At 31.1% G+C, this 14,351-nt stretch overlaps 1 protein-coding gene across 1 annotated transcript in view; it reads right to left on the bottom strand.

Annotated features, from left to right (window-relative positions):
• LOC132752901 (E3 ubiquitin-protein ligase rnf213-alpha-like) overlaps window positions 1-13,881 on the bottom strand; it is a 39,674-nt gene extending 25,793 nt beyond the window's left edge. The window contains exons 1-3 of the mRNA XM_060743307.1: window positions 13,742-13,881; window positions 12,583-12,812; window positions 11,930-12,034 (exon numbers count right to left, since the gene is read on the bottom strand). Of these exons, the coding sequence (XP_060599290.1) occupies window positions 11,930-12,034; window positions 12,583-12,715 (238 nt within the window). The 5' untranslated portion in view covers window positions 12,716-12,812; window positions 13,742-13,881. The remainder of the gene's footprint in view (window positions 1-11,929; window positions 12,035-12,582; window positions 12,813-13,741) is intronic.
• Window positions 13,882-14,351: the final 470 nt, after the last annotated feature.

The raw sequence follows: 14,351 nt of genomic DNA, 5'->3' as shown, positions 1-14,351 counted from the left end.
TTTTTTAAAGAAATATGTTCAGATTATCATTTGTTTCATACAGAATCATTAGATAAGGTTATTGTTGCATAAAACAATGCTTGTTGTGTGTATTAAGCTATCTTATACATTTTCTATTTGTTATAACACAGTTTGGCTATTTTGACAGTTTTGAGATATACGGTTACCATGGAAACTGCCATTTTTCAAGAAATCCAACACGTCAACATATATTTTTCTTTTTATTTTTGAATTCGCCATTAAATTTTACTTATCATACAAAAAATTTAGAAAATTCTATGAAAGGATTAAATTTTCATAAAACTGTAGAAAATGTCTTTAAAATAAAGTTTCGATGTCTGTAGGAAATACTGATTGATGAAATAGATTTGAAAAATCAACTGGGCGTTGAGATTTTTTGTTGACTTTATGTTGTCTTGTCATTACATATACATCTTTAAATATCTTAATCATTTTACCAGAACACTCTTTTCAAAACCGTAAGTTATTTGATTTAAAATAGAAACAGACTGTCAAGAAGTTTAATAGTACCAGTAGTTGTTGCTTTCATATTCGCACTTATAACTTTCAATTTTTGTACATGCCAGAGCAAGAGCAGAGCGCGGATGACCGTTAACAGGTTTTATGATCAACTACAACGAAAGTGGCCAGTACCGCCAGGTTGCCAGATAAGCAAGGCTGTACCTATTGAGCTAACTGAACGGCTATTTTTTACCAAACAAATATTTCTCGATTCTGAACCCAGTTTGAAAAGAAGGTCACAATGTTTTGCTTTTATAATATGGCGCATTGCCCTTTTTGAAAGTTTGAATAAGAGCGAGCCGATTGATTTCTATCGTAAGTTTGGATAATTAGTAATGATAATCAGCGATGACATTGTAAAAAATCTTATATTATACTGAAAACAATGATATTTATTTCTTTTTTCTTTTATGAACATACATTTCTCTATACACTCTGTTTGTTAAAGTATTTAAATATCGAATGATAAGTTTAGTCATGAAAAGATTTTATACTATTGTAATATTATCGAACAGTGGTTATGTGCTTGAAGCGAAAGTTGTAAAATAGTTTAACACGAGCTTACGTTAATTGCACTAAATCAAATAAGAACACTACAAACTAAAAATAAGAGCTGTTATGATTTTCTCTACACATTCATAGTTGATTCATTTTATATGAGCATTGTGATCGACCCTCTAACAAGTAGACGAATAACCTTGGGCTGATATATCATGTGGTGTCATCAAATAGTTTTCAAACAAATAACATTGTCTGCACGTAAACATGCAGTCCAGGAAGTAAATAAAAACTTGGTTATCAACATCAGTAGATTAGATCATTTTATTAAATATTACGAATAAACAAATCTGCAATCAACAGTTTATTTATTTTAAGTGATTAAAGGACAGGATATAGCTGATGATAAAACATCAGTATAGTTAATAAACTTGTTGTACCCTCTTGAAACAAAGAACTATAAAACAACTTTCATGTTTAAATTTGTTATGTAAAATGAAGACAGCGAATCAGATAGAATAAGAAAAACACGAAAATTTAATGGTTTCAATATATTGCTCAAACATGCTAAATTGTATAATTTATGAATGTCTGTTGATAGATTAAAGCAATGCACTTCAAGACCGTAAACAAGCATATATACTCATATTAAATTGTGTACCTGCAAAATCAATACAGGTGTAAAGTAGAGATCTTTAAAGGACATAATAAGCATGTTTTAACCCAGCGACGTATCAGTGTATGACAATAAAACGGTTTTACAATAATACATTGTATCATAGTTTGGAAACCTTTCTGTTGAAAATGTGTCAGGGTTAAATCGTATACATATACATGCACAGTGCGTTAACTGGAGTGCGGGTATTAGTTACAAAAATGACAATTGTATTTAAAAAAAAAGAAGAAACTTGCTTCTTAATTCAAGCAGACTTTGGAAACACTTAAGGGAATGTACTCTGTCTAAGTAACCTTACAATAGATGACAGATATTTTAACGACAGAAATATCAAAGTAGTAAAAAACTAATAATACTTTTAGATTAACCAAGTGTATTAAAGACATCAAAACTGTAAGAGGCGGACCAAGAAGTAGATATCGGCTCAGAAATGAAAAATGAAATAATCTTGCATGTTACATTACATCAATACACTGTAGTGTATTAACCTCATATTGCTCAATAAAACCTCTTAACGAATACTTGACGAAATCTATAAAGGAAGACCCATATCTTGTATGTATAACTCTTGTGTATTCAAATCGATAACCTAGATATAACCTGTTATAAAATATCGAGGTTCATATGTTCCCCATGGCAATTTGACATGTACTATTATGGCAGAAAATGTCGCTGGTTTGTAAGTTGCCCGCGACATTTTTATGACTAAACGATACATTTTTGCAGGTTTGAAATGGCCGCGACCAACCACCGTATGACGGAGAAAATATAGATGACAGACGTCAAGACAGGGGTTGGTATGTTTGATGAAGTTTGTAAATATGCCTGCTTCAGATGACTTAGATTTACTTATTGAAGGTGTGAAATCATTATTGGATAACAATAAGTCTACAGGTTGAGCATTCAAGACTTCAATTTGTAAACAACCTGCAGAGTATTGATATTTTTTATTTACAGTACATGACAAGACAAACAGTGATATGAATTATACATAAACTGCAACCCTGAACACTTAAAAACTATGCTAGCAAAATTGTTCAAATTTGAATTTTCAAGTAAATTCTACCAATTTGCCCTTTAATCATTTATGACACTAACATTTTATCATGTTATTTCGAATGTGAACCGTTACAAATACTATTCGTTCAAGCAAATTGAAATTTTCTTCTTCATATTTCGCCATTAACTATAAAACATTTGACCATGTTATGATTTTAATTGATTACTGATTTTTACATAAAATGATATATTTGATAATTTTACAGTGAAAGTAAACAAAATATAATTTCACGGTTGCATAAGAATACTTCATTTCATTACCGAATATTTCCCCATATGGGACCTCATACTCATTTTGTCTAACAATAATCCATTCTTATAAATTTTTAATTCGCAAGGCTGCTCCTTTGGATTTATGTTTCTTATACAAGTATCAACATTCACTCATTTTAATGTACAAACTAAAATTTGAAAAACGTACAAAGTACTTTGTAATATAATACTGTCGCAGTAAATTGTAATATAAAGTTTTGTCATAATACGCCACCATACAAATTAAGTTACTTTATCTTGACAACTTTTAGACATGATACATTTTCGATCTGTTTTTCTCACTTTTATTGTCACGTCAGTGTTATTTCTGCCGTGTGAAGGCCGTTTAAGGTGACAACGGAGTCAATTATCACTGAAAATACTTAAAATGAGATTTTTTGCTTAGTAGATTTATAAACCTTTTCTGAACACATCCGTGATTTAATTTTGAAAGCAGTTAGTCCAAAAAACGTGTTTTTAAACGTTTTAAAACGGTACCTGTACCATTTTTATCTGCTATTCGCGTAACCTGTCAATTATCGATTACGCTCCGCCCCCTGTTGAGGCATCAATGAGGGAAATCGGTAGTTCCATATATGCGTGAATTACCGGTACAAACTGGTACATACTACTCGTAATTCATGTAACTACCGTACATCTTTTATGAATATCGTCTACCTTTTATTTAGCCTTTTTTTATAAAATAAGAAATTGTCGGCCAATGTACGTAACGTAATGTATGAAACATGGCGGCAAATCGCACGACCACGGGGTTGATTAAAAATATAGTTGCTAAAATATCCATAATGTGTGAAAATAATCTGTCTGTCCCGTTAATCTGATAGATATTACATTGAGTTTATGGACTTTTGTACGGATTTAAGTGCTTGCTTTACATTCAACCTCGTTTTCTAACAATGTAAAGTAAAACAACAACAAAAACAGACAACATGTTTTATGTGAACGCCTATATGACTTGTGGTAAGGTGTCCTTGACAAATTTCTAAACCATTTTAGGTTGTCTAAGGATGATTATTTCTCTATGAATCAATAAAAAAAGATAATAAGATATATTATCAGTGAATGCTTTGAATAAATTGTTCGCCAGTAAATCGAACACAATACTAATAAACCTGGGACAAAGTATGGAATTTATTGTATATCCCAGTAAAAACTTGATCTCTATTAAGGTAAGATCATAATGATCGAGTGATACCTTTTATTTCTATTAAAATATGTGAAGCATTTATATCAATTTGGAGGAAAAAATATATAATATCCCGTTCTTATTTGTACATCTACCATGGACTTTAAAAGACCGTCAGAAGCTCAGTTTTTTTTTTGTTATTTTAATTTATAATTTAACGGAATTTCATACACGAATACACAGACAGAGTTACACTGGTATAATATAATAATAATGCTGATGATAATAATAATAATAAACTTCAAAAGTGAAACAATTAAATACCCCGCTAGCGGTGCAAAAATACGTTCCATTTCCCCCCACCGAGTGCCTCAAATTTTACCGAAAGTCACGTGACATGTGCGACCGATACCAGACGGACGGTAAATCACGTTAAGATTTGAAGAAATTTCTGTTATAAACTGATATTAATCAGCAACTTTTTAATTGGTCAGATGTCATTGGGTCATAAAATGTTGTTAGAGTATGTTACCGCAATTTGTGCCCTCTCTGGTGCGATATTTGTGTATTATGCAATTATTTAGCGTGAAACGTAGGGGTCCGAGAAAGAACAGCCGATTTATGACACTTCGTTTGATGCGGGTCGGACTAACTTTGAATCGGCATAACTTTTTTAATAATCAAGCAATTAACATGCGGTTTAAAGTACATGAAAGGGAATTCTTTTACGGAGGGATACGTGTCAGGGATTTTTGTTTGCTCAATCAGCGACTTAATTATCTTTAATTACGTAATATGTATGGTGAAAAAAGTCGCATAAAATGTTTGACGTTACGTAATATTTTTTTGAGAAAAGATAGAAAACATTTGAGACACAGTTCCCCAGATATTATAAATATGTTTATTTTCCCAAAGTTTGATGACAAAAAAATAAAAAATGACTTTGATATGACGATTTAAAATTTTAGGATTTTTATTAAAAATCGATCATTTACAAAGGCATTTTTTTCAAATATGTTATTTTTTATGACGATCAACGACATTTAATGCACAAATATTAAATAAATAACAATTATTACTAAAATAAGTTGGTTTAAATGACATTTATGTGAGTACCACGGAAAGTGTCTGTTGTCACCTTAAGCTCGACCTGTACATTGAATCAATTTTTTTTTTCTATCCTTGAAGATTATTAAGCACGGAATTGTTGCTGCGTGAACATGTGTGAAGTATTTAACTTCCTTCTTTTCGGAACTTTTGTAGTTGGAATGTTCAAATAATCCTACTTGAAAGCTTTATATTAATCATATGTTGCCTCCCTTTTAAATTTGACCTTTGACGTCATGTCTGATATATGCAGGCTTCATGTTCAACTGTTGAATTTGCTGGTTCCGGTGCTAGGTGGAATTATAAGTGGAATTTGCCAAAACCGGCGCGTCAGACTTTCATTTTAGAATTAAAATGAAAATGAATGATACACAATTTGAATATGTCTATGAAACAATGATTTATAATAAAAAATGCAAAACATACGAGTAAATTACTTTTACGAGGGTTGTTCAAAAAGTAATAGGACTGCAGCTCTACTGTTCACATTTTTAAATTTACTTACAAAATTTTACATGTGACAAATATCGGAAAATGTTCTCTATATATGGCATTTCTGTGAAATTTTCAAATGACAAGGGGTACGAAACGCGGCACACGCTGACAATACAATAATTGACGTTCATGACGTCGTAAAGTAAAAAGAAATTGTAATAAGCGTCATTCTTTCTGAAAGTAGTCTCCCTAGTCTCTAGGTGTGTGAGTCATGTAACTTTTACTTTGCCTCATATGTGGAGATGAAGCAAGAAAAAAGCGATCACGTTCTCGATCCACTGTTTCAAAAAATAAATAAATAAATAAATGCTCGATAGCCGGCCATTCTCCGGGTTTTCTCGTCTTTTTGAGTAACCATGGAACTCAATAGGACTGAAAATGTTAAAGCAAAAGCAATTTATTTTATTAATTTACTCATGTCATTGTATGTTTTTAGAACAATATGATTATATACAGAACAATAAAGATATTTCTAAACTGAAAAGTATCTTGTTCTACTTAGCACAGTCTATCGTTTATTAAAACAAGTTTTCGGTTAACACTATTAATTATTACCGTTAACTATTACATTAATTTATTGATTACACGTATATCTAGTTAAATACAATAAAATAGTGTTGATAACAAATGTCTTATTTACAATCCTTTGGTTAAAACTGAATAAGTAGTCCCGAAGCAGATACAAACAACGATAAACAGTTCGCGTACCGTTTACCGTGGATTCTTTTGTAGCGCTTTTGCAATTGACGTCACTAACGTCCCGTCAATTTTCAACTTTCATCCTCGGCCATTCTCGTTAGTGATCTTGTATTTGCAGTTTTTGAATTGCTTGTGCCAGCTGAAAACAAGTGTCCTGATGGCAGGATAATTTTCCTTTATTTAATCATTTTGTGTGTATCTGAATGATTATAGTCAATCTGTTGGCAAAATTTAACGATCGCACACATTTTCTGTTTGTTAACAAATGTCATATTTCTGCATCTAACGCTATGACCGCTGCTGTTCAAAACTTAATTAATAGGCCATTTCATGTTCGAATGACGTCAAATTTGGACATAATGTCACATTAATATATTTCAACGTATTGATGGAATACAGGGGAAAACAAATAGTTATTTATGAATAAATTAGAAGTAGAACTTAGCTCCAATAACTATATTTATGTGCTGCGCCGGGTGCGTGTTACCATGGTTATTCAAAAGCAAAGGAAAAGGGCGTTTAGCACAATATATTAAAAAACTTATGTTTGATTTGTAGGACACATTTTACGGTTGCTGTACATATGAAAATATTCTAAATTAAATGAAATTTGAGTACGCAAGACTCCCAGTCCTATTACTTTTTGAACAACCCTCGTTTAACACTGATTTTGCTGTATTTTATCACCATATTTCTACTGCGTTATTAACGTAGTAAGGGCTGTTTTTGCATATGTTGACCACTTTTTTGGTAATTTTCGTGGATTGTAAGTGCCGATTGCAATATGTAAATTTCTTTATATGTTCACCTCACATTACTTTACTTTTAAATACACTTCCAAAACATGTATGAAAATTATATATTTTGAAGGGTTAAACAAAATGGAGCACTGGTGGGCAAAGTGCTGATAACATGAATCTGGAGGCGTGGTGCTTGAAATGTTATGGTCTTTACAATTTTTATAATTAGAATACTTAAAATTATAAATCATTGTTTATTAGTGACATTAATACCCATTTTATTGTTATGTTTAGTTATATTAAATATAATATATTTAAAAAGATAAACTTTTAATGGTGATTAACCCAATATCGGTATTTAATAAATGTATGCTATGAAATATAAAAACTGCCTAAAATATTAAGGGACTGCAATACTCTTTTATCCTACTGAGCAAAACCGATGCATTCCGATGATATTTATGGATATTCACAGGCACTGCGTGCGTTGTTGAGTATTAAATTCTAAAGCAAGAAGACATGAATAAATATTGCAAATTTTAAACCTTCTTTTTATTGTTATTATTCCTACATTCCTGTATCAACATTGACACGAGGATATGCATAACGTCACAAAACGTCCCAAAATAAATTCATCGTCATTGAAGCATATTCGCAGCATATCTTTGCCCTTTTACCTATTCTTTTGGCATCAACATCGCAAATATCAAATATGAAATAAGTTTATAACATGCATCTGATATCATAAACAACCGTCTAAAACAATACTATATATAACAGGAAGTCATAAATCTGAATTATTTATGACTAATAATTGGCATGTTGTCATTTTCTAATCTTGTCTGTTTCAAAACAGAAGAAAATATAACAACATAGTGGTTTTACTATTAATTTATCTCTCCGTATATTAAAAGCGACCAAGTGTTCCTTTCAAATGTGCAATCTTTGTATTTTATGATTAAGGAATTTTGCAGGTAATGAAATTGAATGCAAGGTGTAATTCTTGGTATCTATTAACCATTTAGCCGGTATTTTTGTCAAATAAATTATTTTTCCGTCTGAATGTCTAAAGCATATCCTAAATACCAAAGTAAACTGACGCCCTAAACTACAACGCTTTGCAAAAACCTTTAAAGGGATACTCAGGAAAATTAATGACAAATATATTAAAATGATCTTAAGTACTCAAATCACGCTAAAATAACCTTTTTTAATAGTCCCAGCATGTATTTCTGTATATATTCTATACATTTTGGGTTTGAATCGTAAATTTATTCATATAATTATGTTGAACGAAATTTAGACGGCGACATAATCGCCGAGTAGATTTAAAACAAAGCCATATGCCTTGAGCAAAACCATGGAAGTTACAATAACAGATATTGTGGATATTGTTGATAGAAACAAGTTCAAGTCATCCATAAACGCATCCAAAGTTCACTGTGACAACTATTGTGGAATTTTAACGCTCTAACCTGACCAACGTGTGTCAAATTAGGAAACCGCCGTTTTACTATAAATTTATAAGGAGAAAACTTTTGTTCCTGTGTTTGCCTATTGTATTCATTTAGAGGACATATACAGAATAATGAATGAAAAATTCAAAATGAAGAAATGAAAATTTTGCCTTTGTCTTTCTTTAAATAATCAGTTAAGGTCTTTTCGGGGGATTGAGGAAAAAAGGCACAGTCCCACTTAACACTATGTGGTGGGTTTAAGAGGTAAAAATATTTTTTTTTAAGTTTATGCTAGATGATTAGTTAAAATAATTATTTGAGAATAAAAAAAGATTAAAAAAAAAGAATTTAGGTAACGGTCCACTATTTTCAGGTAAATTATCACAAAGAAAAGGTATGTTCATATGATTTTTCCTTGGGAATTTAGGAGTATTTTAATTCCTTTTAATACTTAAAAAATGGTTTGGTAAAATTGATTGTCTTATGTGTGCACAATTAAAGTTGATAATATATTTGGGAATCACCACAAAGTGTTGATATTAACTGTTTCAGCAGCGGTTAATAGATACTTTTGTGCAAGACTGGAATAGTAGTTTGACTAACAATTGTGTTTTATTTGTGTATAAGAATGTTAAACAAGAATTTGTGTATAAGAATTACTTGAGTGTTGTTAGATCAAAAAAGTGTAGACAAGTTTTAACAAAGTTTGGACTCTCTTCACATAAACTAGGTATTGAGTCCGGTAGATACGGACAGAATAGGATAGAAAGGAGCCAGAGAGTTTGCGAAGAATGTGGATTAAATGACATTAAAGATGAATATCATTTTATTTTAACATGTACAAAGTATAAAAGTGTAAGAAAACGATATATAGACAATGATTACTATGAACGTCCTAGTGTGTTTAAACTCACTCAGTTGTTTAAATCAAAGAATGTACACACTTTGAACAATCTAGCTTGCTATCTGAATTGTGCATTGGAAATAAGGAGTAATTTGTTAACATAGTCTCATTGTATAGATTTTTTGAGTCTGTAATAGTAATATATTCCAAAGAAGTACTATAGTTTATTGCTTTTGTTTCAATATTATATTGCTCTAGAAATACTTAGTAGCCTTAAAAGTATAACAATATAAGTGCAGTTCTCTAAATTGCCGGGATAACAATTGTTCGATATTTTAAGAAAATAATATAACTGAAATCGACTTTGTATAAATAACCATTATATTATATCACTCTCATGATAAATAATTATGTAAAAAGTAATGTGGTCAAAACAGTATATGTTATTGGTGTAGAATTATCTATTTCATACTAAAGAAATAACATCATCATCTCCTCGTTGGCAAATATATATATGAAGCGCAAGATCACTAAGAAAGGGCGGCGTTCAAATAATGCAACCCCAACACGACCCAGCACCACAGACCTACCGACAAGTAGCGCAGTAGCTATAGGACACCAGACAAACAAAAAAGGATATGGCACAAATTAAGTCGCATGTATAATATTAATACCCTTCCAGATTTTTCCGCCTTTTTGATTGGATATTGATCACCTGAAAGAAATTGATATTACCGAGCCAGACGTGTAATATACACACTAAATTTCCCCGTTGGTTTCCCCAAGTTGAAAACAACATGCGCTGTGGCGATGCGCGTACATTTTGATTTTACGCGACGTAAATTCCGATTTACAAGCACTTTTTAACTGTCAAATGATAAATATTTACGAAAATAGAGTAATGATACATATTCTCATCAGTATTGAAAACAAATATGACCTTGTAAAAGCTTGATAGTAATTCCAAAAAGTGCGTCCAACAGACTACTCCTTTTCTCTTGTTTACATTTGTTAGGTTCGAAAGAAACTACATCATGCATTTATGTGACATCATGTTGTGGCGAAGGGGTACACTAAAGGGAATCTTATTTCGACGTTTCATTTGAAGTAGCAATTATTTATTTTAAAATCGTCTTAACTCGGCATGGGAATGGTAATAAAATTATCATTTTGGTTTTTGAGTGATATATATTGATATATTACCTTCCAAGACAAAATATCACCCTCACCCAACGGCTGGGGGATATAAAATCTTGACAGGTAATATATCCAAATATATCACTCCAAAACCAAAATAACATGTTATATCATTTTTAGTCTATAAATTCAGTATTTTTATCACACTTCTTTCAGATAGTATCATGCTTTATTCATAGAGCTGATCGAAACCTGAGCTCAAGGATTGTTACATTTAATGATACATTAGATGGTGTCCAGTAACACATCTATGGGCCATGATTATGTAACATTTGACATATTATATATGTAAACGCATAGTTGTTTACCAATGTTACCCCTTTTAAGATTGCAATGAACGGAAATAAGTAAATGTTTCATCATACATGTATGTATGAGTCACACAAACAAATGTTTGATTTTGTATTAAAAGGCATGCATTTTTAGAGTATTATTGTATGAAACAGTAATAGTTGATTTTTTTTATATTAATTAAGTATTAGATATTGAACTGTCTGTCCGTTTGCTCATGCTTCGAAGACTAGTTCAATGAGGAACAGCATAAAGAACTATTTACTCCCTATTCAACAACAACAATAGAAAGGCAATGACCTCGAGTCCTGTTCAATCAAATATCTGTCCTTTTGCTCATACTATCAATTTTTGTTTATTACATGACTATGACATCATCATACAGCCTGTGGCCTTCGAAAGTTATAAACGTATATAAATTGTAATTATGTTTTCACCATTAACAAAGAAGAAATTCCTATAAGGAAATTCATGAACGACTCATGAACTATTTATTGCCATCTATTGTTATTTTCATTTAATATAGGAACTATACATGCAAGCGTTTTAGACGGATATTTACTGAACGAGGAAACGAAACAGAAAAAGTCATTAAACATAGACCAGGCGTGAGGAAAATGCAAATGGTAAAATTGTGAATTTTCCAACCATCGAAAATGAATTCAACACAAACCGAAGCAATATCGGTAAAGGTTGATTGATGTGCAATATAGAAAATTATGTATAAATTGTATACTATCACAGAGGTGAACTATTTACCTAGTAAATCTGTTGTGTTGTGTTCTGAAAAGTTTATATTGACCAAGAGCATTAATATTCTTTCCAGCAGTTAACATGTCACCATATTCATAAAACGTTCTTTATTACAATCAGTATATCCCCATGTTGATGAATAAGTTGTTTGTGGTAGCATTATGATGTTTTGACTATAAGGATAAAGTTTACCTTCATCAAAATCAGTCGAACCTAACGTTCTCTGAATTTTCTTTATGTGTTCTTTGTCAGGTGATTGATCATCAGTTGCTTTGTCAGGTTGGCTTTCAATGTAACCTGATTAAATGAGTAAAACAATGATAAAAGTTTTAGCATAACTAAATGTATATAATATAAGTAAATTCACGTAATTGTTGCTTATTACTTTCGTGTACATTTCTCTTAAGACTGATAGTATTTTACATGAATGGGGTTTGGCACAGATTTTCTATCGGTTATTTTTTTTTTGGTAGTGGTAGATAGCCCCAGTAGATCACTGCAGTAAGCCTATTTGAATTTACCAGAGCACATTTGAACCACTGCATCGTTTCTGGGCATACAGTCAAGCAGTAAACAAGAATTATTGCTTTCTCTTTAGCAGGGAGATGATAACTTTTGCACATAATAGATCGAAAGTATAGTGCATATTAACGTAAAAAGGATATTTCATGAAAGTGACTAGCATGGCCAGGGAATCGAACCTGTTTTGCCTGCTTCAGAGTCCAACGCTCTATGTATTAAGCGAACCGGACATTATTTGTATCATTTTTTCCCATTTTGTTTTCTTTATTTCCATAACATTCTTATAAAGTGTTATCAATAAGAAGTTAATGTCTAAATATTACCTCTTTCATATATAATACTCTCTAACTGATCATTCTCCACATATGTTTCAAGACGAATTGCATCTCCAAATATTTGTGACAATGTAGCGGATATCTTTTCCATATTACTGCTTCTCTGTTCGTCTCCTAACATTTCCAAATATCTGTCAACGGTTCTATATTAGTGACAGTAATAGGTAGTACTAAATCCTTTTCTTTCTTTGATTTTTTTTCTTTTACAGGGCTTAACACTGACAAAAATATAAGAAAGAGTAGAAATAAACACTTTAAAATTTCTGAACTATTTTACAGTAAAATTTGGACATTTAAAACATATCAAAATAGCCTGTTATTTACATGCAGTTGGGACTTCAGAAAAGAAGGAAACATAACGGAGACGTATTTATTTCAGTTAAAATTGATTTATGTTATACCAAGAAAGACAACTGATCAATAAAAAACTTAAATTGAAAATCCATACAGATTAAGGAAGAACAGGCTTAAGTATAAAAAACGACTATCCTCAATAACACATATCGAGTGCTTGAAATATTTTTATCTTTTAATGCCAATGCGTACGCAGTGTACGTAAATGTTTTGGTCTTTGAAATAAAAGATACTGAATTACTTAGAAAATCAATATAATGTCAGAATGCCTTTTATTTAGAAAACAAACATTTTCTAATAGAAGTGAAATTGATTTAGCTATAAATCTAAACAATTCCGCTGGTATAATATTTTGAGTATTTTACTTTATTTTTAAAAGATTTAATTTTTTCTTGCGTTTTATTTGTGTGAAAATCATTAAGTTAAAGGGCATCCAGCTATTTTTATTCATTATTTTTTATAAGAAAAATAATCAGTAAAATTGTGCTGTTGATGTTTGGACCTCGAAATAATTGTACATGTATTCGTAAAATTATTCTTTTAATAAACACATGAATATTAAACGCAAACAGAATAAAATGTTCCAAGTATATAATGCTACTATTGTAAGTAGAGTTTTACCGGCATGGATAATTCACGTTTAAGGAAACATAAACACATATTTTTTCATACAGGTAGTTTAAGACTCTTCATTTTCATAAATAAAACAATAGATAGTGTGACTTACGAGAGGTAGATATATAGCTATATATACTTAAACAAGCAAAGTCCCCTTTTATTACAGAAAACTTACAACTTGAGGAAAGAGCACTTCTGAGACGCATAGGTTTCACTTTCAAAGACAACGAGCACGGGAAGCCAAGTAATTCTCTGACAGTTGAAGCAATTCTTGATAAATGCTGTTTGTTTTGATCACCATTCATATATTTCAAAAGCGTAAGAATGTCCGGCACCGAGGAACAGAAAATTGGTAAAACGATACTACCCAAACGAGCATTGCCAATTCCGTTAGCCAGGTCTGCTATATCACTGAACCATTCTATTAAATCATCTAGCAATTGTAGTGTAGGTTCTCCGTACCATTTCATCCTTACTTCTATGTTTCTTCTTATTTTATCACTTTCAATTGTAATATCACTTTCTATTATCTTGACAAAATCAAACAGTAAGTCGTTGGCTTTCTTTTGTTTTTCTTCATTATCACATTCGGCTTGTATGATTACTTTTAACTCTGAAGGGGTTGATACAAGTTTTGAAATAAAAAAGAAATTACATACAGAACATTATTACATGTTTATTTATTTTCATGTTTTTCTTTTGTATGTTCGAGTCACCAATCATTATCGCTTTTTACGAAATCATTACAAAATGTATGCACATTTCTGCATTGTTAAAATTATTAG

The sequence above is a fragment of the Ruditapes philippinarum genome, unplaced genomic scaffold (genome assembly GCF_026571515.1).
Source record: "Ruditapes philippinarum isolate M1 unplaced genomic scaffold, ASM2657151v2 ctg421_1_1_1_1, whole genome shotgun sequence".
NCBI classification, from domain to species: Eukaryota; Metazoa; Mollusca; class Bivalvia; order Venerida; family Veneridae; genus Ruditapes; species Ruditapes philippinarum.
Note: the sequence above shows the minus strand (reverse complement) of the source record. Positions and strands in the feature narration are given on the sequence as shown.